Source organism: Fusarium coffeatum (assembly GCF_003316985.1).
Source record: "Fusarium coffeatum strain FIESC_28 chromosome Unknown BRIP53273_contig_290, whole genome shotgun sequence".
Classification (NCBI taxonomy): Eukaryota; Fungi; Ascomycota; class Sordariomycetes; order Hypocreales; family Nectriaceae; genus Fusarium; species Fusarium coffeatum.
The window spans coordinates 1-22,329 of record NW_022158081.1 but is presented as its reverse complement, the minus strand read 5'-3'; the positions used below and the strand labels follow the sequence as shown (position 1 = coordinate 22,329).

General features: G+C 48.1%; 8 protein-coding genes across 8 annotated transcripts; 3 read left to right on the top strand and 5 right to left on the bottom strand.

Annotated features, from left to right (window-relative positions):
- Positions 1-346: 346 nt before the first annotated feature.
- FIESC28_10218 (uncharacterized protein) lies at positions 347-858 on the bottom strand (the record flags this gene model as incomplete). The annotated part of the gene is made up of 3 exons (XM_031164353.1): positions 347-396; positions 450-500; positions 555-858. 3 exons carry the CDS (start codon positions 856-858, stop codon positions 347-349), a joined length of 405 nt encoding a protein of 134 aa, XP_031011595.1.
- Positions 859-2,064: 1,206 nt separating this feature from the next.
- Positions 2,065-5,487, bottom strand: FIESC28_10217 (uncharacterized protein; the record flags this gene model as incomplete). The annotated part of the gene is made up of 2 exons (XM_031164352.1): positions 2,065-2,890; positions 4,160-5,487. The coding sequence occupies 2 exons, from the start codon at positions 5,485-5,487 to the stop codon at positions 2,065-2,067; spliced, it is 2,154 nt and encodes a 717-aa protein (XP_031011594.1).
- An 807-nt stretch (positions 5,488-6,294) lies between these two features.
- Positions 6,295-6,841, top strand: FIESC28_10216 (uncharacterized protein; the record flags this gene model as incomplete). The annotated part of the gene is made up of 3 exons (XM_031164351.1): positions 6,295-6,488; positions 6,538-6,660; positions 6,712-6,841. The coding sequence occupies 3 exons, from the start codon at positions 6,295-6,297 to the stop codon at positions 6,839-6,841; spliced, it is 447 nt and encodes a 148-aa protein (XP_031011593.1).
- Positions 6,842-7,627: 786 nt separating this feature from the next.
- FIESC28_10215 (uncharacterized protein) lies at positions 7,628-8,722 on the bottom strand (the record flags this gene model as incomplete). The annotated part of the gene is made up of 1 exon (XM_031164350.1): positions 7,628-8,722. The coding sequence occupies one exon, from the start codon at positions 8,720-8,722 to the stop codon at positions 7,628-7,630; it is 1,095 nt and encodes a 364-aa protein (XP_031011592.1).
- A 777-nt stretch (positions 8,723-9,499) lies between these two features.
- On the bottom strand, positions 9,500-10,943 carry FIESC28_10214 (uncharacterized protein; the record flags this gene model as incomplete). Its single annotated transcript, XM_031164349.1, has 2 exons — positions 9,500-10,670; positions 10,741-10,943. 2 exons carry the CDS (start codon positions 10,941-10,943, stop codon positions 9,500-9,502), a joined length of 1,374 nt encoding a protein of 457 aa, XP_031011591.1.
- Positions 10,944-12,032: 1,089 nt separating this feature from the next.
- On the top strand, positions 12,033-13,588 carry FIESC28_10213 (uncharacterized protein; the record flags this gene model as incomplete). Its single annotated transcript, XM_031164348.1, has 4 exons — positions 12,033-12,433; positions 12,485-12,967; positions 13,019-13,160; positions 13,214-13,588. The coding sequence occupies 4 exons, from the start codon at positions 12,033-12,035 to the stop codon at positions 13,586-13,588; spliced, it is 1,401 nt and encodes a 466-aa protein (XP_031011590.1).
- A 526-nt stretch (positions 13,589-14,114) lies between these two features.
- Positions 14,115-17,234, top strand: FIESC28_10212 (uncharacterized protein; the record flags this gene model as incomplete). The annotated part of the gene is made up of 3 exons (XM_031164347.1): positions 14,115-14,341; positions 14,394-14,712; positions 14,766-17,234. 3 exons carry the CDS (start codon positions 14,115-14,117, stop codon positions 17,232-17,234), a joined length of 3,015 nt encoding a protein of 1,004 aa, XP_031011589.1.
- A 466-nt stretch (positions 17,235-17,700) lies between these two features.
- FIESC28_10211 (uncharacterized protein) lies at positions 17,701-20,635 on the bottom strand (the record flags this gene model as incomplete). The annotated part of the gene is made up of 4 exons (XM_031164346.1): positions 17,701-19,103; positions 19,154-19,352; positions 19,506-19,572; positions 20,121-20,635. 4 exons carry the CDS (start codon positions 20,633-20,635, stop codon positions 17,701-17,703), a joined length of 2,184 nt encoding a protein of 727 aa, XP_031011588.1.
- Positions 20,636-22,329: the final 1,694 nt, after the last annotated feature.

Here is a 22,329-nt window from a genome sequence, read left to right as displayed (position 1 = left end):
ACATACAACAGCGGGGATTCGCTGGTCGTCACCGACCCAACTACTAATCCGCCCCTTACCAGCTTGACTATGGGAGAGCGGACGGGATCCCGTATTTTCTGGTAGGTATGGTCGTATGTACAAGATTGCACCGTAAAGTTAACACATATAGGCCTGTGATGTGACTTAGATCTACAGGAAACACCTTCCTACAAGAATACAAGTACATGACTGCACATATCTTGTGTTTCAAGTTGCAGTAACTTCATTCAGTTAGCTACGGACAAGTTCTGGAAGGCTATGACACCAAGATGATAGACCCCATCTCCGTATCAATCCATCCCGTACCCAGATTACCCCAGTGCGTTTAGAAAGGCACAGGTCGGACCTCAACTTTCTGGCTGTTGAATTCCTCGTCTGTGAAATGTCAGTTGTCAAATCGTGACAAGATTGGGCCGGACTTCACCTACCATGGAACATGGGACTGCAAAGCAGCCCCGACATGTAGGCAAGCTTTTCACCTGTGATGGCAACATGTAAGAATATAGCTTTCTGTCAAAGGGATATAACCATACCGCGGAATCTTATTTCAGGACCATTACCCCTGTTCTCAACTTGGACAGGCTGGAGTTGTCTCATGTTCTCTTTGTGGCACCAGATAACAGGTTTGGGTGCCGCTATCATTGGCTCAACCATGGAGCGACCCAGGACAAGATCGCCACTAACGAGGTGGTCATCTTGAATCTCGAAGATTGCAGGCCGACCGCCGCCATTTTCCACTGAGAATGCCTGAGACCTTTCCTCGACTTGGCCTTCGGGCATTGCGACGGGCTTGCCATCAATGGAGATGGAGAAGCGGCGAGGAAGGTTGTAAGCCATATTGGGTGATGATGTTGTGGTTTAATGAGTTATTGGTAGATAAGATTGTTGTTGTGTGAAGTGATTGACTAGAAATAGCTGCGACTCGTTGCCATTCTTATACTTTTTCCAATACCATGATCTTCACGATTCTAGCCCTCTGTGTAGTCTTGTTTCGATGTTGCTGACTGCCGATGGATTTCGGATGATCAGCATGGTTTTGACAAACCGTATTGAAGGTTCACGATCTACATAGCAAACACCATTCTACAAGGGCGGTATTCCCAGTCCCCAGCCTTGATATTTGATTGGGGAATACAATGGACCCGTCATGCAAAGAATCCCAAATACCTGATGCAGTTCAGGGCGGGAGAGAAATCCAGAACAACGGTGCAGAGGTGAGACATCATGACGATGGCACAGCACAACCCAAACCATCCCTTCTCTTCTCTTCCTTACAATGCGAAGACAACAGTTATGTCTATCCACAAGCTCGACTGTACTGAATGATATTCCCGTACAGGTGGCATATCAGATCCCCATACTCTTTTTCAGACCGTAGTGATATTAACAACGACAGTCGGGTTGGTTGACGTTAACTTTCAGCTATCGGGCCGCAGCGGCGTTAGTGCACGGCATCTAACACTAGCAGATCTGCGAATTCTCCAGCAACCTCACTTTCAAAACTCAATCAACGCAAAGTGGAGAGCTCAGCTGAGCTTGTTTCTACGAGCAGACATGATGACGGCTCCTTATTCAGCTGCGAACTCAAAAAGCAATTATACTCAGCCAACATGTACAGCATCAGGCGAAAGATCGCCGGCACGGCACAGATGCCGGATGTCGTTACACGATACTGCTGAAATATCAGAAGCTTGTGGGTACCCCTTTGATTCACCTTCGATGAAAACGGATCAAGTTTAGAGGGTTTGAGAAGAACCTTTGCAGGACTCCTGAGACATTATGCTGGACCACGCCATGATTAATCTGCTGGAACGATACGTGGAACTTGTGGCCCTAATAAGAATCAAAGTGATTCCCGGCGTACCAAGTCGCGTTGACCACATCCGAGTTTCAAATTACCCAGGCATACTGGGTAAGATCGGAGAGCTTCCCAGACCAAGAACCAGGCAGGATGTCTTGGAATTCCACGAACCGAATCCGAATCAGATGTCACGATTAGTAAACCTCTTGACTTCTTCAATGAAAATGTGATAAAGCTAAAGTCTATATCACAACGATCTCCTTGTATATGTCCCAATTCTTCTTCTCTTCTGTCCTGGCACCCCAACCTCCCAAAAGCTTTAACTTTAGGCTAGTCATATGCCACTCGGAGTCTGAGACATACGCCTCTACCTCATTCCACGACTTTGCCTCCTGTCTCCATCCTTCAGCGAGGTTGTAATCCGGAAGATGCGGATGACCATTGTCTACCATGGCTTGAAACTTCTCATAGTCTAAATCAGGCAGCTCTTGGTTTGTATGAGTACCGCTAAAAAGAGAAGAAAACAGCTTCTCCGGAAGTCTTCGTCGCTGAATCTCAGAGTGCACAATCTGAGACAGTCGTCGTTCCGCAAAGTTTAGTTTCGAGCGTGAGGTAGGTTCAGGCTCCGTTTTCTCAATGTCTTCTGGGGCTACCCCTGGCAGAGGGATTGAAATGAACCATCCATAGTAGTTGAGCTTGGAGAAAAAGTGATAAACCCGGTGGTTAGACGGGAAATCGGCGTCATCTTCTGGTTTGTGCCGGAACTTGGGCTCATACGAAGGCAAGTCTGCCACGTGGTTCATGGAGTTTCGTTGTGACAGCCACTTGAGACAGGCATTCCACTGTTGTTCAATCTGATCATCGGTAGGTAATATCCCTTCCAGTAAGTGGTATACTCTGTGAATACTTCGATAAAACCTCCACCAAAACAAACGCGCAAATTGAGCGCCTATGTTCAACAAAGGAAACTCTTCAACAGCTTGCTTCGTGCTCTCTGCGTCGTAAAGGACATAGAACCATAGGAGCTCAAACTGCTCTTGATAAACAAGGTTGAAGAACTCCGTCAGACTGGTATGGTTTTAAGAGGACTTTGACCATGAGTCCAGATGTTTGTCAAAGTTTGCGTCTAGACGTCGGTAAACGACGTCGATCTGTTGCTGCACCTCGAATCTACTCTCCCAGATCAACAGACTGTTCAAGTTCGTGCTAGATCTAAGATACGAAATGCTAGGTGAACATGGCTTCGACAACCAGCGTAGAAATGCATCGAAATAATCAGTTCTGAAGTTGTGATTGTAAGAGGTCTCTAGTGGGTAGGATCGACCTTTTTGGATTGTTTCCGGAGCCACCAAGGGGTATTTGTGCGCGACAAGCTGTAGTTGTCGGATTCCTGTCTCGATATTGCAGTCAAGTATGAGTGGTCTCCGGCTTTCTGGCGTATCAACTAGGTTCAATGGCGGCAGAGGGATCTGTTTTGATATACACGCAGCCAAGGGTAAGTAGTGGCTATACAAGAGATCTCGATCGTGATGCTCTGTCCAGTCGAACCAATGAGATGTGACAGGTAACCACATCGAAGAGTCAAGTACCGTGGTTTCGAGAGATTCTTTTGTTGGTTCCAAGCTCTTCCAGCCCCTTAGAAGGCCACAAAGGTCGGCCCTGCACTTTCGTTGAATCGAAACCTGTGGACAGTCTGCTTTAAGCCAATTCTGGTATATTTTCTTCCATTGCCTTCGGAAGAATTCCAGTGCTTCGTGGGTCTCGGCATTATTATCGCTCTGATAGCGCCGCAAAGAATTGGCTAAGCTGCGCATCTTGCCTAGAAAGAACGCTTTGTATATCAACCTTCGAAAATGAACTCGACGTTCCACCCTTTTTTGCTCTTTAAGCGCCAGCCAACATCTGTGTAGGTGCTCCCAGCTTCCTAGTTTAGACCATGACCATGCTCCCTGTCCATTTAGTAACCACGCCCAATCATGAAGGTATTTAATTGAGTCAACTACGGTTGTCTCTGGAGTGGCAACTACCTTGTAGTCGCAAAGCCCGATGAACGTATATATGTGTGTGTCTGCTTTCTTTCGAAGAATCATGAAGAAGCGGTATTCATAGATTGAGAAAATGCGATCAGTTGGTTCGCATCGAGACGTGACGTGCAGAGGCATAGACACCTGAATCTGACCGACTGTTGCAGTGCTCATCCCATCGCTGGTCACTCGGAAACCTTTGGATAGGTATGGAGCTAAGACGTCGATAGCGGCAGCTACAGCACACAAACAACCAGTCTCGCCATGGACGCGAAACATTTGTCTCTTCGCCCGACCACCCGATGGCTCATACCAATCGCCCTTATATCCTTTGGACCAGGTCCTTTGGTATAGCTGTTGACTCTTGACGCTCCAGTCGGGAACCCAAGATGGTAGGCCAGGCATGAAATGGCCCTGACTCGCCATGTCAAGTACTCTTCCAGCCAGTTTTTTGTTCTCATCCGTCACAAAGCTGGCAGCCAACCCTGTGTAAACAGCCTGTGGTGGAAGAGTGTAGTCCGGTTCTAAATATGCTTCCCAGAGCCCAAGTAGTGCGAATACTTTATCCCTCGGGTCTGTCGCATGGCAGTCCCAGGTGTCTTCGAGCAGTGCTAGGAACGAGCTCATGTCGTCGATTTGTCTCGGACGACCAAAGTGTCGTATCCATCTCTTGGTCATAAGTCGCTGCAGATTCTCATGGAAGAATCCCCAACTCATAGACTGGCGGTCATACAACACTAGTGCCTTCTTCGCCGAGCCAATCTCCTGAACAACCCATATACGCGAGAAATACGGGTTCAGACAGAGTACCTCTGGATCGTCGACTGCTCTTGAACTATTCGCACGGTCGACGCTAAGGTAGATCAATACGCGACTGGCTGCAGAGTAGATTTCCCTCATCATACCCACTTGGTGGGTTCTTTCAGAGATATCAGACTGGTTGATGCATATAGAGTCGATCCATAGATAGCGATCTCGATCTTCAAGACGGCAGTTTTTCAATGCATCAAAACAGTTTTCTGTAATAGGTAGCATGTTCCATGCCTTCCCGATGAAGATGACATGATCCTTCCGCCTATTGCCGGAGCTTGTGGCCCACGTATATGAAACCGCTTCATATTCGGTATGATTGCGGTTCTCATCCACTAACAGTGTACCTGGCTCTTCAATATTGGGCTCCTGGCTTTCGAGATCGAGGACTTCGAGGAATCCGTGTACAGGGCTCTCAAAGCGCCCTTTCGATAGCCTCAAAACACGAATCCTGTTTCCATGGAGTTCTTTATACATAGGCTTATGCTTCAAGGATGGCTCATTCCGGCTACTGGTCTCAGAAAGAAAAAAAGATGTTTCCTGACCGTCTTCCTTATGGCAAGGAAGATTCTCCAAATAAATATTCAGAGCACTGTTCAATGATACAGGACCGTGGGGATAAGCTTTCTTGGTGAAAGACATAGTCGGTGGCCACGTCAAGTGCATGGCAGTCCTCCGCGGCCCGGGCGGTATCTTGAGTTCGTCTTGGTGGTCTTTGTCGACTTCATGAGGAGGACACATCTCACCGCAGTCCATACATGTCGGTAGGCCGAGCCCCTCATATATGACCACATCGGGTCTTCTGCATTGTGGAGAGTGCCAGTCACGCATTTTGAGATCATTCGTATGGGTTCCTGAAATTCATTCCGCTTTTTGGAACCTTCAGCTGAGGTGTTAGGAATCGGGCTGTGGCAGTAAGCATCGTCTCGAATTGGTTAGACTGCGCCAAATGGCGATGACTAATAAATAGTTCTCGGTATATGAATTCTCGACAAGGATGTATGTATGATGCCCATGACTGCGTCTGATGCGGAGCAGTCCCAAGCCAGACGATAAAACTTCTCTGGCAGCCAGCTCAAGGTGAATAAGAATGGAATGCAAAACTGCTGCAAATCTACATCCTCGCTTGGCGTAGGAAGGGTCTCGATCACAAGTGGTACCGCGAACAAGACAGCCTATGATCTGTGCTTACCACTTCATCTATGCGCTTTAACGCAAAAGAGAAGCAATGGACAAAGACGTCATCTACGTCTTCGGACCCTTCCCTATTGTAGCCTCGGACGATACAATTCCGAACGCTCACACGATCACTCTTGGCCTTTATGTCATCAAACATTCTCCCAACAAATTCATATCCAGCTTAGCGTAATATGGGGTACATATGTCGCAATCCTGCAGAAGAATTTACCGTGGTCAAGGAACGATCGTAGTGTGTTTTGAAGATGGGGCACGTGGACCAAGCATTCAATCTCCGAGAGATACTCCGCTCTGCTACCGTTTCAAGATAGACATCCGATGACGAACAAATAGCCGGGTCAAACGATGTAACTATAATTTTGTATAAGAGAGATGAAAAAATGAATCAATGACTATCGTGAAAGAGTACAGCCCTATCATCTTCGCAAACTATCACTCATCATGCTCGGTTCTCTTGTTGTTCTGGTCCTCGCCAGCCTCTCTGTCGCTTCTCCTGTTCTTGAGAAGCGAGCTATTACATGTCTCCGTGTAGGCCAGACCGCCACAGCCTCTTGGACCAACGCTGCTGGCAAGAAATGTACTTTCACTGGCGTCGTCGGCAGCAACTTTGGAGCCAACCCTTCCGGATCAGGAGAGTAAGTTTCGACCTCATCATACCCTTTTAACCTGATTCTGACTTGACAGTTACTCATGTAACGGACGATGTGGTGCCGGCTGCAGTGGAGCGGCTCTGGGCAATGCCTACACTCAGGACTGCTTTTCTCATGATATTTGCTCTTACTTCAACAGTGCCAGTGGAGGCTCTGGGTATGTTATGTTCTCTTCAACTTCCAAGAAGGCATCTTCTGACATTTATAGTGACCCGAACTGTGGAGCTGCCTTCAACGCGGCTGTTGATGATACTGCGTTTGGCCTTGCGAACGGCTGCTCTCAATCTAATCCCAGCAATGGAGTTGCGAAGCCCAACAGTGTACCTGTCTGTCGATAGAATACACATGGATGGGGTCTAGTGTCAGCGTTGCATTTGGAGCACAAATACAAAGAAGTACATGTTAAATTAAACTAAGATACTCCAGGGTGATAACTAAAGTTCTATCGTCAAGGTGTGCCTATGATTTTCTGATTGTTCCTGCTTCGAATGCATCGATACGGTCAACGCCTTCTCTCTCCGAAATCCATGCGATATTCCTTGAATGCTCCTCTATACTGTATTCAACTTCGAGATGAACTTAGCGTGAATTTCCATAGTGCTTAGGCAACACGGCATCGGAAGAGTTTGTCGATGAGAGAATAAAAGACGAAATATATTGGCCCTCTTATGCAAGCTTAGAAGGGCACTTAGGCTACTTTACTTTAACGCCCTAAACATTAGTGGATAATCCTTGGGTTATTGCGGTACCTAGATCCTATGGCCTGTGATAGATCGAAATCTTGATATGAAATAATAGATTGTACGCTCATGGCAAATTCGACATTATTACTATCTAGCTTTTGTTGATATACCCATCCAGAGTATTTTCGCTATTAGAGATTCTTGAATAGCCGAGCTTTCAAGGCGTACAGTTGAAACCAACACATTGAAAAACACAGATGTCAAACCTTAGACGAGTTAGAGTTCAGGGCCCAAGGTCACCATATAACCTTGGGCCCCAACCCTTCATTGGAATAAGATTGAAGAACTCTATTCATCAATGTGCTGATTTGAACTGTACGCCCTTGCGAACTCGCCTCTCACAGAAACCGAAATAGCATCTCAAAAGCCTAAAATAGAACCTCATTTATCATGGAGATCCGTAGGCTTCACAAACACCCAGTTCTTGTTAGCCGTGACCGGTAGCTTCTCCTCCTTCTGAGCGATGGTAAAGTTCTTGATCATGCCCTCAATCTCTTCCCTGTAAGAGTCCTTTCTATCAACCCAAAGATGAATACCGCCACGCTCAACATTAACACCGTGGAAAATCATAGGACCGTCACTGTCGGGAGTATCACCGGCAGCAAGAATAGGCCTCTTCCACTCATCGATGTAGGTCAGGATGGCTGCCCACTTGCCTGCCTTCCAGGTAGCAGGTGCCCAGAGCCAAGGTGTCATCTCGGCATCGAGGTTCTGCTTTTGCACTTTTTGAGTGTAGGCTTTGTCCTCAATCTGCTTGCGAGCTGTGGTGATCTCGCCCTTCTTGGTCTTGAGGAAGAGCGAAACACCGATGACGTCCTTGGGAGGAACATTGTAGCCGTACTTGGGGTCTGAAGCTACCATTCTGACAAGCTCCTCAGAGGCAGCGCTGACGACGTAGACCCTGATACCATTGGCCATAAGGCGGTTGTAAAGCTCGACTTGGCCCTCAAAGATCTTAGGAGGAGAAACCTCAGTCTCTGTAAGAACACCATCCTCGAAGTAGGTGGTAGGGATAGTCTTGTTGTATGCCATCAATTCATCGACATAGCACTTAAGCTCCTTTAGTGGAAAGCCGCTGAAGATCTGCGCGGCCCAAGGATAGCACACTGCATCTTCAATCTCACAAAGTCGCAAGTAGTAGCTATATAGCGATTCCTTATGGGTCTTAGTGTCATTGAAAGGAACAAGCTTCAAGGCAGGGTCCATAGTTTCTCGTGTAAGAATGCCTTTGTTCTCGAGGTAGGGAAGAAGGGACTCTTCAAGATCGAATTGGTAGCTTGTGTTGTCCATGTCGAAAACTGCATATTGTCCCTTGTTGGCATTCGCCGCAATCATTTTATTGAGAGCTTTAGCGGCGCCTTCAGGCCAATGCTTCAATTCAGGACCCTTGAGACCCTTTGCTGGAGCAGCGATGGAGGGAGTGCCCAGGCTTGTCAGCCAAATGGCGTTGACAACAACATTGGTGCTGAACCTCATAATGAAAGGCTTGAATGCTAAAACAAACAAAGGTGAGAAGTTGGGAAAATGCACAAAGAATGTGAGAAACCTGATTCTCAGCCCGCAGCCATCAGCCCGGGCTTCACAGACGTATTAAAGGGCGGCCTCAAAGCGTGCATTTCCAGGTTTGGGCGGCCCGACATTTATTCCTTGGTCAAGTCATGACTGATAAGAAGAGTCAAGAGGTAATATCCGGTGGTTGGCCTAGCCTCGACGATCTTGAACTCTTTTGATACGCTACCCCGCTTGCACGTTGCTTGCGGGGTTTATTGTTGACAGTTCCGAAGGTGAAGCCATCCAGTAAAATACCGGCTGAAACAACCTTTATATCGGTCCATGGTGGTCTCGATTGAGTAGCGCAATGAGTTTACGATTCTTTTAAGTCTAATCATGACTCTAGTTAATACTCAATTGCTCACAAGCTGCTCAGCTCAAATCCCCAGTGTCAGCCACTTGCCTGTCTAGGCCAAGCTATCGAGTGCAGGGGAGGGTTGCACATGTCACTAAATGGCCAAGATCTACGTCACTGAAATTGAACAGGCTTTTACCTTGATGAGGAAGTACAGGCACAGCAACCACGGCATTCGGCAATTGCCAAGCTAAAATACGATTGAAAAAACGGTTTCCAGATCCTTTTACTCCAATGATACATTATACAAGGTTACACCGCTACCAGAGGCTAAGACTTGACGCGTAAAGTACACCACAACTCCTTATCGCGAGAAAGTTACTTCCAGGGAAATTGGCTCAAGGGTGCTAGCTTCTCACGCTCCCTGCAGGGGCCTTGTCTTGTTCTTTGCCGAAATAATTCAGGAGGTTATTCTTTTGCTTCGGCTTCGTTTGCTTTGGTGGTTCAGCGGGTTTTTGTCCAACTTCCAGTATCTCAATAAATTCTTCAAACTCAGCCGTCGGAACTATACCGCCACTGGCCTCTTTATGACCTCGTGCAAAAGACTCTCCTAACCGCTCTCGTAATGTTGGATCTTTCGCCAATGATGCTTTTTCACGAAGGATTTCGATAATGTTGACAGGCGGATCTCTGCCCCTGGCGCATTTCGGGATGCGACACGAAAAGTTGACCATGCCTGGCTGATAACCCTGGTTGGCTACCAGTACGACCTCGAGTTTAGCTGAACTCAAATGGCCAGCCCAGCGTGTCGCAATCACTGGGTGAACTTGGGCTGGGGAGTTGATGCGAAATACTGCGATTCGCCCATCGGCTGAGAACTTGGGTGGTGTACGAGCATGAGCCAAAACGTCCGCGTTGACTTCATCTCTGGCTGCTTGTAATTTCTTATTCTCGAGGATATCTGCAGGTGCTTCAGCAGCTTCCATCGTTTCCCACGCAAGAGGGACATTGTAGGCCGCCGTTCGACGAGGAGCGTTGATGAGAGATACGGCGCCGTTGATGGCCTTTTTGGTATATTTCTTGAACATGACTTTCATATCTGGAAAAGGCGGTTCCCACTTGATAGTATTGCCAAGATCGCCGTGGACGCCCATAGCACATAACCAGCCGCAAGCCTCTTCAACGCCTGGGTGCAAGTCGCGACATATCTCATATGTGAGCAACGCGCTGGTAGCCACAGGCGGACTGTCGCATGCAGTAACGAAAACGGCGTCCTTGGGGTGATCCTTCTCTTCGGCATGGTGATGATCGATCACCAAGGCTCGGTGAGGTTCATCAATAAGAGGCGGTGATTCTCGGGAGCCCTGATCAAGGACAAAAATGAATGATGGCTTATATGAGGCCATATCCTTGCGCGATTCTTCATCATGAACATTGCGGCCCTTTTTCAGTACGTAAGCTGATATTAACTTCGGATCGAGACCGAGTAATATCAATGTTTTCCTCAGAATGGCACCGGAACTGAGGCCGTCGGCATCTTTATCAGGGATGATCAGAGTTGGCTTAGAAGCTGCGACACTATAAGGCACGAATGTAAGCAAGACCTCTCCAAGATTCGCGCCTTTCCATCACTGAGAGCATGGCTTACCATTCACGAATGAATTCTCGTGCAGCTTGCATTTGCTCATTCGGCGCCGGCCATATTATCTCGCCATCCTTATCCCTCCGCGATGGCGTCTCATGATACTCGGGCAATTTATCTCCAGGTTCTGGCGAGGCCTTCGACGACCGTGACTTTTTGGGACTTATGGTCTTGGTTTTTAGTTCTGCTGTAGCTGCACTTCGTTTCATTGCGAATTGCCGTGTGGTGATGAATAACGGTCTATTTCTGGCGACAAACTGAGCAAGAATCCTTTGACTTGAGAAAGCCGATCTGACTGTCAATTTTGATGTAAGGAGACGCATTTTGGCCGTTTTGGGAACTTTCGCCCAGAGCCTTTCATCATAGGTACTCTGTTGAGTGAGACAAAAAACACTGTCGTCATAGAAAATCGTGGCCGTGCACTCTGGCCCGCTCTAGGGTGAGTAGACGCAAGCCACGAACAATCATCTATTGTTCAAGATGGCGCCGATAGACGGAAAAGCTTCATAGAGAAGCTTCATCCATGTTTTATTGCTACTCCAAAGTTACCTCAAACTTTGGCCGACCGTAGAAGTTCAAAAGCTAGGCCCATCGTAGGCAAAGATAGCAAAAAAGCGGGATGAAATGGCGATGGAACAGATCCACGACGGCAGGATGTCCATCAATGAACTTGGACATGACGAGAAATGATTTACACCACGTGCCATCTCGTTCTGTGCAAATGATTAGACAAAGTTGGCTTTGCTTTAACAGGAGAGTGACGGCAAAGGAGTGATTCAGCTTGACGATTATAGATGGTAAAAATGCAAAAAAGAAGACCTGCGTTTCGCAGGTGGCTAGATCTCTCCCGCCGGGAATTGAACCCGGGTCTCAAGCGTGACAAGCTTGCATACTGACCACTATACTACGGAAGATGAACAATCTGAAGACTGCTGTAGTGGGGGTTGATGGAAAACAGTCAGAGATTAAGCTATATATACCCCTGCAGTTCTACACCTACTCACTGCCCTGCACTCGGAAAACCGACGATGACTAACTCAACTCGCCAATCAGAGCCCGCGCTCTGGTAAACATTCTTCCACCGGTAGCTATGACGTCTCGCTACTAGCAATTATTCCCACTATCATCTCCTTAGCTGCGATGGATTTTTAGCGCCAAGGGTGCTTGGCTCGGAGCCTCGGACATAGAAAAGTATATATGCTGTTTTTGATGCCAGACAAGATGAAATGCCAAATTTCTTATCAATTGATCTTCGGACTTACAATAAGATCCCTTCACAGTTCTTTTCAGCATTCAACATGTCAAATCCCGATAATGAGAGCTCACAGTCCCGTGCAGCTGGAAGGGTCTTAGAAGAGCTTGGTCTTGTATCGCTATACAATTCCACACGCGACATCAAGATCCTCTGCATCCAACGATTCATTCGTCTCTTTGCCTATGGCGCATCTACACTTGTTCTCGTCGCATTCTTGAGAGAACTCGATGTGTCCACCACTCGTGTCGGATTGTTCATGACCCTGACGCTGGCTGGCGACATCGTCATCAGTTTCATCCTTGCCCTGTTTGCAGATGGTATTGGTAGACGCGCCGTTCTGGCTTTGGGTGCGATCTTGATGACTGCTAGTGGAATTGTCTTTGCGACTTCAAGCAACTATTGGATATTGTTGGCGGCTGCAATTTTGGGCGTTATCAGTCCTGGGTAAGATACAGACCTGCGAGAATGATATCAATGCTAACGTTTCTTGAATAGTGGCAACGAAATTGGTCCCTTCCGTGGTGTCGAAGAGAGTATCGTCGCTCATCTAACCGACCCAGCCAAGCGAGGCGACGTCTATGCTTGGTACAGCCTATGTGGTACCGCCGGTGGTGCATTCGGATTGTTGTCCTCTGGTTGGGCTATTCATTACATGCGTGTCAACCTCGGCATGGACGTCGTTGACATCTATCGCAACGTCTTCTACGGCTATTCCGCCGCCGGCATCCTAAAGCTCATCTCAGCTATTATCTTGAGTTCTGCAGTAGAGGCTCAGGATGAAGCGGAGCAACCAACATCGGCTTCGGATACAGACGAACAGGCTCCTCTGCTTGCTCAGCCCAGCCAAGGACAAGCTCCTACCCAAGCGCCCCCGAAGAAACAGCTACGAGCCAAGATATCTCGAGAAAGCATTCCAGTTGTCGTTACCTTGTGCACCCTTTTCGCTCTGGATAGCTTCGCATCTGGGCTTGCTCCTCTGTAAGCTCCCTGTAGTACACCTTATATCTCCATGAAACTAATTAGTACCAGGTCATGGATCACATTCTACTTCAAGTCACAATATCACATCGAAGAAGGACAGTTGGGTTCAATCTTCTTCACCACTAGCATCATTGCAGCATGCTCAGTTCTGGTGGCATCATCTCTCGCCAAGCGCTTCGGAAACGTTCGAGTAAGTGTTTTACCTAGCTCGCCCCGGAAAACATAACTGACGTGAAATCGCAGACAATGGTCTTCACCCATATCCCATCAGCTATTTGTCTCGCATTAATCCCCATCCCCAACGAAGTTCATATCTCGGTCCTCTTCCTGATTCTTCGCTCCTGCACTCAATCAATGGACGTTGCACCTCGCTCAGCATTCCTCGCTGCTATCATCCTTCCGAACGAAAGGACTGTCGTGATCGGTCTTATGAATGTGGCCAAAACTACTGCACAGAGCTTAGGCCCACTGATTACAGGCCTTTTGGCAGATTCCGACTACTTCTGGGTGGCGTTCATCATGGCTGGATCGTTGAAGGTGTGCTATGATCTGGGATTCCTTGCTCTGTTCAAGCACCGTGAACATGCAGCGGCGAGAGCAAGCAACCAGCAAGAGTAGACAGACAAGCCGGCTATGTATAAAATTGGAAGCGCCGTTCAAGTACATATACGAGCCGTATAGAGTCTCATAAGGGATTCTTATTGGGCACAAGGGTAAATAAGGATTCAAGAAAATGGTTGTAACCGAAAACAGGGATCTTAGGGGCGCATCGTCTAAATTTAGTGCGACAGAAATAAGTGACCAAATCGATAGTCTAAAGTGGTGTAATGCGACTAAACTCTTCTGTCTCTCATGTCTCAGAAGCCAATCTTCGATTGATCCCATGCACAATGATGTGCAGTAAGCGATGGAATCGTTTAGATAGGCTCATAGCGCTTAGATACCGACCGAAATTAGATGCTGACCTTTTCGTATTAGTGCAGGCTATACGAGACGAAAGTCTAATCTGACTAAGACAAGCGCCATTCCCGCCTCATATTGGCATGGCGATCCTCATTCACGAACGCTAAAAAATAAACGTCATCAAAACATAAAGCATCAACAACTGCCGGCTGAGACGGAAAGGAGAGAGTGCGACTAAAAGATGGCGTTTAAACGGTCGACATCCAAGAGCGACAGCTCAATGGCCGACGATGAGGCGTCGTTTCACGCTTTCAACAATCCTAGGAAACTACCGGCGTGGCTGGATCATTTCAACGCGAAAGATCTCAAGATTTTGTTCAAATGCTCGTTGGCTGTCTGGATATTTACCTTGTTCATCTTTATCAGCGATACTTTGCGCGTGCTTGGACAAGCGACATTCTTTGGATGGTGAGTTTGCGACGCGTTTATCCATCAATTCAATTGACTGACCGTGTTTTAGTGTCGTTCTCTTCATTATGCCGCCTTCGGGCGTCGTCTTCATCCATGTCCTGGCAGGACTAATGATCTGCGTCGGTATGGCATTTGGTTGGGCTTGGGGAACCATCACCATGAAAGCAGCCTTGGCGACAAGACCCCAGGCTGATCTACAGCAGCGATATATCGAGCTACTGCAATCAGCGCCGCAAAACACGACTAATGTTGGCCAAGCTTCTGGTCAGACCACCTATCAGCAGATCGCCATCTATCAGGGATTTATGCTTGATACGCGTGTATCAGTCACGTATTTTTGCATGATAGGATTGTTTGTCTATTTGATGGTAAGTTGGTCTTTATCCAAGCAACGCAGTCTGCTGACCGCCGGATTACCTAGGCTCGTCTGCGCGTATCTGCGCCAAATCTGATGCTTGTATCGCTCTTTGCGATGATCGTGTCAGACATCTACCTGACTATTGCTCCGCTCATCCCTACTTTTCAAGGCACAATCCCCAAAGTTCTCATCCTACCAAGTGCCATCGGAGTCGGCATCGGCGCAGTCTGCAACCTATTGATCTTTCCACAGTCGACATCGCAGATCACTCTCGCGAGCATGACCGACCTACTTCGCCCAATGAATGGTTATATCAAGGCTTTGACCTGGCACTTCAAGTCTCGATCAAGGTTCGAACCACAGCGTCTTCAGGAACTCAAGAGCGGTTTGGCGGTGACGCACAAGAGCATCGAGTCTGCCATCAAGTGGATTCCAATGGACTTTACGCGTCGGAAATGGAGTCCTGATGACATCAAGTCTTTCCAAGAGCCTCTCCGTCAAGTGCTGGTGTCGTTTGGGGAATTGTTACAGTTGTCCATCTCTCGCGAAGAGCTCTATGCAAAAGACGAAGCTCTTACGAAAGCAGCCGAAGAGCTCGAGAAATCCGATAAGAAAAAGCATCCTCTCGCATACCATATCGCCAAGGCAGCTGATTTCCGCGAACTAACGAGACATCCTGATACAGAAGATATGCTCATCAAGGCCATCGACTCGCTATCTTCCTGTGCCACACCCTTACTACAGGCTCTAGAGCAAAGCATCGATGCTATCGTTCAGGCACTATCAGCAAAGTCGAAGGATGATTTTGTGGCTCAGCATGAACAGGTTCTCACATCTCTCCAGGAAGCTCTCGACGACTTTGAGGATTCAGCTGCGGAACATCTCTTCGCGCCTCACGCCCATCTCTTTGATGCAGATGGCAAGATTATCTACGAAGACGATCGGGCACCGCCGCTGTTTGGTCTGATGTCCGGTCTGCTATACCACGAACGACTGATCAACCTAACCAAGAGCGTCGGCGTTGTGCTCGATAGGGCCGTGGAAATGGAAAAGACCCGAGCGACAAAACGCATGTGGTTCCCAAAAGGACTGCAGAAGCTCTTCTCGCTTGGACTTTCGAACGATGCACCGCCTTCCACCATCCCTGGCACCACAGACCTCACGCGTACGATGTCCACTGTCTCAAGGCCTGAGAAGAAGAAGGGATTGTTCAAGAAAAAGGCAAAAGGCAATGTCGAGTCGGAAGAGGAAACGGAGAAGACAGCAGCTTCCATCTTGGAGAATATGCACCAAGTAACGAGCCGACAGCGCAAGAAACCAAGTCTGATCTTCTTGGGATTGGTCAACTTCTTCACTGGCATCGAGGGTCTACACGCTTTGCGAACCCTTGCATTGACCATTGCTCTGGCTGTCCCTGCCGTAATACCCTCATCAGCAGGTTTCTACTACCGGGAGAAGGGCCTTTGGGCATTGATCATGGCGCAGATGGCACTTGAACCGTACATGTCCGATTTCAACTCTGGTATCATCATTCGCACTTTGGGTACTGTTGCGGGAGGTGTGCTTGGGTTAGTCTGCTGGTACATCGGAGCTGGCAATGGCCCGGGTAATCCATACGGTCTTGCTGCTATCATGGCAGTTGCCATTGTCGGTATGATGTGGTGGAGGCTGTTCGCTCCTCCGCAGCATCTGGCAGCCGGCATCATGCTTACATCCACCATGTACATGGTTGTATCTTATAGTTGGGTCGACACACATATTCCCAGTTACGGCAATCCCGGCGTGGGATACTCCGTGTTCTGGCGAAGGCTACTGCTTGTGCTGATCGGATTCGGAGCAGCTGTTCTTGTCGCCCTTCTCCCCCGACCTCTCTCCGGAAACCGTCACTACCGTCAGATCATGTCAAGCCAACTGTCGAGCGTTAAAGATCGATATGCCCTTCTTGTAACGGTCTGGCGCGCACCCCCAAAGGATTTCGTTGAAGTCATGGAGAAAGAAGCTACCACTTCAGAAGAAGTGTTCAACTCAATCGCCCTTCCTATTCAGAAGACAAAGTTCGAGTTCTCGACATCGAACCTAGATACCGAAACTCTCAGCATAGCGAACCACCTCTGTACTAATCTCAACGTCTTCCTCACACAATTCAGCTTGACCCTGATGAAACTGCCTCTTCCCGTTCGAGAGAAGTTCATGCAGCGAATCACCCCAGGCGACGAGAACATTGTCGCAGATCTCATGTCGACCTTGACTCTACTCCAGCACTCTTTGATCTCTGGGGAGCCACTTCCGGCAATCCTGCCAACGCCGTTGGTGGGTAGGGCGATGCAATTCAGAAAGCTCAAGGGCGAGATGCAAGATGACGACAATCCTAGAGCGTACTTAGCTAGCCCACAGGGGAGGCATTGGTCGGCTGCTGTCTATGCGTTCGTGCGGTTCTTGGGTACGCTTGATGATCTTGTAGTTGTTGTGAAGAAGGCGGTTGGAGAGAGTTCACATATTAATGCGGAGGCTTTGGGCGGAAGTATGTACTAGGCTTTGAAGAACTTTGTTTACTTGGATAGAGGATTAAGAGCTGTATATATACTATTTTGAACAGATAGGAAGAAAATAGAGTTTAAACCAGTAAAGATACAGCAGGCGAGCTCAATATTCCAGAACCAGTGGCCAAATATTGAATGTCGTGGCCTCAAGGTGTCAGAAGAAATCACCGCCAAGAGCATAAGGGATGAAATAATTTGGTTATTTTATGCCATTTTAGCCCCACTCTTAGGTTACTTTATTTTAGCAACCTAAGCCTTAGAAGACGATTCTTCTGTTACCCACCTGCGTAGTTCGTTGATATAGTCTTCATAGTGAATCTGGATGGCAAGTCTTTCGAAGAAGTTCTTTCGAGACATCAACCAAACATCAGGGTGTCAGAAGAAATAACCCCTGAGGGCTACTTGGACGAGAAAGCCTTCTCTGGGACAAACATTTAACCCAGGTCAGTATTCCTTGTTCAGTACGGGAGAAATTGGCTGTTCTTCGGCCATGACCTATCGGCTACAGCATCATCAATCCCCGGATCCGCAGCCCAGTATTGTTCCAGTATTTCCAATGCTCTTTGCGCGTTCAGAAGTCCGAGAGCAGTCGAAACACCCTGTAGCGATGTTTTTATCCTCGGTCGGTCATCTCCGACAGCGTCGCAGCCGGCAAAGAACAAAGGTGGCGTAAGAAGAGTCACAGGTGTTAGGCCGTCGCGCAGCGTCATTCGTTCTGCACAATCTAGAATGCGTTGTACGAGATCTTGAACAAGGGTTGACGATCGGGGCTCGTGGCGTAGGCGCCGGTGAATCAGGAGTAGCCCCGTCATCTGCCATATTTGATTCGACATTCGGTACTCGTGGACTTCAGCGACAGAAAGATCTCGATCGCGTATTGACATAACGGGAGGAGGGTTGGCCTGGTCTCGGTCGATGATGCTTTGGAGATGGCTCAGTAGCCACCAAACCTCAGCATCAACTTGCTCGCCATCTAGCGACGATTCCCCTCCATTTCTGATGTGGGATAGTCGTGCGATCTCTTTGAAGACACAAAGTAGGTCCTTTGTACGCGCGAGATACATGTCGATATACACAGGCTCGTCATTTGGATCGAAAGATGGAAGAGTCGTCGGCGAGGGAATGGCGGACTGTGTTGGAGCAAGATCGCTGATCGATAAGCACACGAGTGACTCCGTCATGTCAAACCATCGCAGTAAGAAGCGCAACTCGTCAGTCGGGTTTTGCGAGAGGCCTTTGTCATGAATTCGTGAAATTAATCCCCTGGCTCCTCTAAAATGTACGCTCCATCGGTCCGCGCTGGGCTCGCTGGCAAACACTTCGCAGACGAACAACGCTCGGGCAGTAGCGAGAAGTGGAACAAGTTCTTGGCTCTCAGCGCAATCTGACAGTTGTTGGCAGAGCGATCTTGAACTGAGAGCTTGGAAGCCAGCGACGATGAGCGCTTGGGCGTTCTGTTCTTCACTCGTCTTGCAGCTGGCAAGTCGATGCGTTGCTGCGAGTGCGACGATGCCTTGGAGTAGAGGTTCATGGAATATCGCCATGGGCAGAATTAAGTCGCATAGTTCGTTAAATATCTGAGGGTGGGGCGCAAGGGCCCTGACTGTTCTTTCAGTGAAGTACTGAAGACCTGATCTGTGCAACGGAGAGAGGTGACCGAAGAGCTCGACAGAGGGAATCAGAGGAATTGGCATCTGTCCTTGGCTAAGGATCATCTGCAAAGATCCGGATGAATCGGGAACTTCGGGTGTCGGTATCCATTGTGGCTCATCATCCGCCTGTTTTGGCGGTGATGTAACCTTTGATGGACCAGACTTGGGAGTAGAAGGCGAAACATAAATGAAGTTTTTCTTGTTTAGATCTGACAGTGTTAGTATATACACGGACGGCAGTACCATCGAATTGACATACCTAATCTTTGAACATTACCCTCATTCTGTGTCAAACACTCTCCAAAAGGTGAGCGATCGAATGGCCTCCCTCCCCAACGTAACTTGACGGCATACTCGCACTTAGCGCCAGCAAGGGTACATCGCTGACAAGCGGGTCTCTCCTCACTGCACTTCTTCTTGAAGCTCTTGCATCTCGAACATCCGACCCATGATCGACGCTGGGGTGGCATCACAGTATGGGCTTGGAATCAAATGGAAAGATAGGAGCAACAGAACATGCTGCTTGCGCATTCATGTTCACGTTTGTTGGTTTACCGACAGACGCGGGGAAGGTCAGTGAGTTTAGTTGATGGCGGCTCCAAGAGGCGAACCGGAGATAAGGCTAGAGATTGCGCTAAACCATCCTGGGAAGGATCAAGCGACTGATCCTTATCTTGGCTGATAAGGATCTTGGTTTGCATCAGATAATTGTTTGTTGATGCTCAATGCCTACAGTGCCTCAGCAAACAGAGAGAAATAAACAATGACCCAACCTCAAGCCGAGCCCTCTAAGTTTCAAAAGACATTACTTTAATGAGCTTCCTAAGTGCGATTGTGATGAGCAAGACCAAGACAATGTCGAATTCCAAAATGATGGCTATCTATCACTGCCACAAGCCTTCCTCGTCACCATTGAAACAGTCACAGTTGTATCGTGCATACCATAGAATACACTCTGACCACTTTGCACCAATTCATGCCCAACTCCACAACTCCCAGCCCAAGATACAAAGAAAAGCGCTCCGTAGGGAATATCTCTATACTGTACACATACATCGCTCATTGCAGACTCCAAACTCCAAGTCAATCCCATAGAATTACACCATCAATGCTGTTTCTTCATGGCAAATATGCTTAAGAAGATACTCCAGCCAAACCCGACACAGACCGCCACAAGAACTCTTGATCGCAAGGGTACCCAGAGAAAGTTGCATATGGCTACTAACGGCCAAATATGCCAGCCAGCTTTGATGAGAGGCCATAGCCTATTGCCAATAACGTCGAGAACCATCAAGGGACTTTCCACACGGGCGATGTTGGTGCAGATGAGAAAGACGCTGCCGCTGATAGCCAGACCGATAGTTTGATCGAGAATGAGTTTCGCCAAAACGTTGCGCCAAATAAGGTCAGGACTGATGCTGAAATATGACTTTTTCGTTCCTCTCTTGTCGTCATCCTTCTTTTCTTCCAACTGCTTGGCGTCGCCCTGAACCTGAGGCAAGGTCTCATTGGCCCTCATGGCGCGACCAGTCGGGAAGCAGTCCTCGAGGATAAATTGGATGACATTGCCGACCTGCGACCCGACAAATCCATAAATGGCGAATTCTATGACCTGCTGCTCATCGAAGGGAGAGTGGCCGCCGGGCGCTCTCAGGTGTATGATGAGCTGAGTGACCAGATTTGCCGAGACTTTGATAGCGGTTGCCTGAAGGGCGAGGCGGAGATTAAAGGCGCGGACCATCCTGACCTGACCCTGGGGGAAAACGAGCGGTATTTCACGTGAAAAACATGTGAATAGTGAGTGAGCGAGCGTGGATATCTAGTAAGGCTGCAGACGGTGAGATGCAATACGAGATGAGATACGATGAGATGATGGTGTGGTGGATGTTGGTTTGACGTGGGAAAACGTCAATATGATTAGTGACAGGCTGGCTTGTGCAGGGAGTCCCCCCTGACGTTTGGCGAATGAGAACAGCTGTCCCTTAATGTGGGGGCCAATTCCCGATGGTGGAACCATTGAATTCTGACTGGTATTGGATTCGTGCCTGGTCAATCTCGGCGTTTAACGTTACACAACACCTCAAGATTGATACTCATCACATTCTGTGCCAGATTGAGTACCCTGCAGGCGGATTACGATAGAATCGGCCATTTGGCTGATGATGAAGAACCTGTGCCCTCTTCTTTCTAACACAGCGTCATCTTTTATGTTGTTTTGTTCAACGCACCTTTGGAATAAAAAGATTCAGAATCTCGAAAAAGACATAGCTAACGCCAGAAAAAACTTCCTAATAGGATTGAAATTCATTAATCTTTTTGACTCTCTTGATCTGTTCTGACAATTTAGCGCGACAACTAGCTGGACCAACCTCTTTCATTCAGCGCCTCCACTCCTGGAATCATACACAGAAAAGAACTTCTATTATTTATCAAATACCGGAGTAATCCATCCACATCCCTTGACCTTAGACCGTTGAAGAGCTGCATCTCCGTCCCTGGTCGTATCATTGTCGTGGAACATAGAAAACTGTTCACTACCTTAACGGTCGCCAATCTTACGAGGCAATTCAATAGGAGCCAAGCTCTTATAGAAAAGACAAGATAGAATCCCGGCATTTTCACTGTACAAACAATAGAATTGAAGCAGTTATAGCAACTACCGGACTTGAAGATATCTAATGTATTTGCTAACGCCGTAACTCCCGGGTAGGTCCGCTGCCAGTACAGCAAAACTTTAAGCACAGGGACACCCCACTATACTACGGCTGGAATGTTACGATCAACGGCAAAAAATGTGGATAACAGTGGAATCTAACCACCTGAGTTGGACGAACAGGGAATCGAACCCTGGACCACTCCCAATGATGGGCTCGGAGGAGCGAACATGCTAAGGGAGTATTATACCACTAAACCATTCGCCCGATTTGGATGGTAAAGACTGCGCAATCAATGCACAAACACTGCCGCGGCGTGCTGCCAACAGGCTGGGCTGGGCGAAGTCGCCTACGAGAGCGTCGTCAATGACCGGAGTGAAGATGTGTCCCTACCAGCTGAGCCTCTCTAAAATAATGTCAGCACAAATGAAACTCTCGAATTGGCTCGGGAGCATCCTTCAGCGCATGAATGGTTCAAGGTCACGTGCGCTTCAGTGGCAGTCCCCTACAGCCCACTGAAGAAATGTATTGCAAGTTACAGTCACGGTATCCTTCACCCCGGCTGTGCTTTAGGCGTTGTGTCATTTTGGCTGTGTTTTGGTGCGCTTTCTTTGGGGAAAGAGATATCGGAGAAGGAAGATGGAAGAGTAAATTGGTAGAGGAGAAAGTTCGCTTTTGGTGTTGAGGCGGACGAAGAAGCGTTAATTGAGATGCGTGGTGCAAGCACAGGAACAGAGGCTAATCTGTCAAAAAGGCAAGAAAACATACAACAGCGGGGATT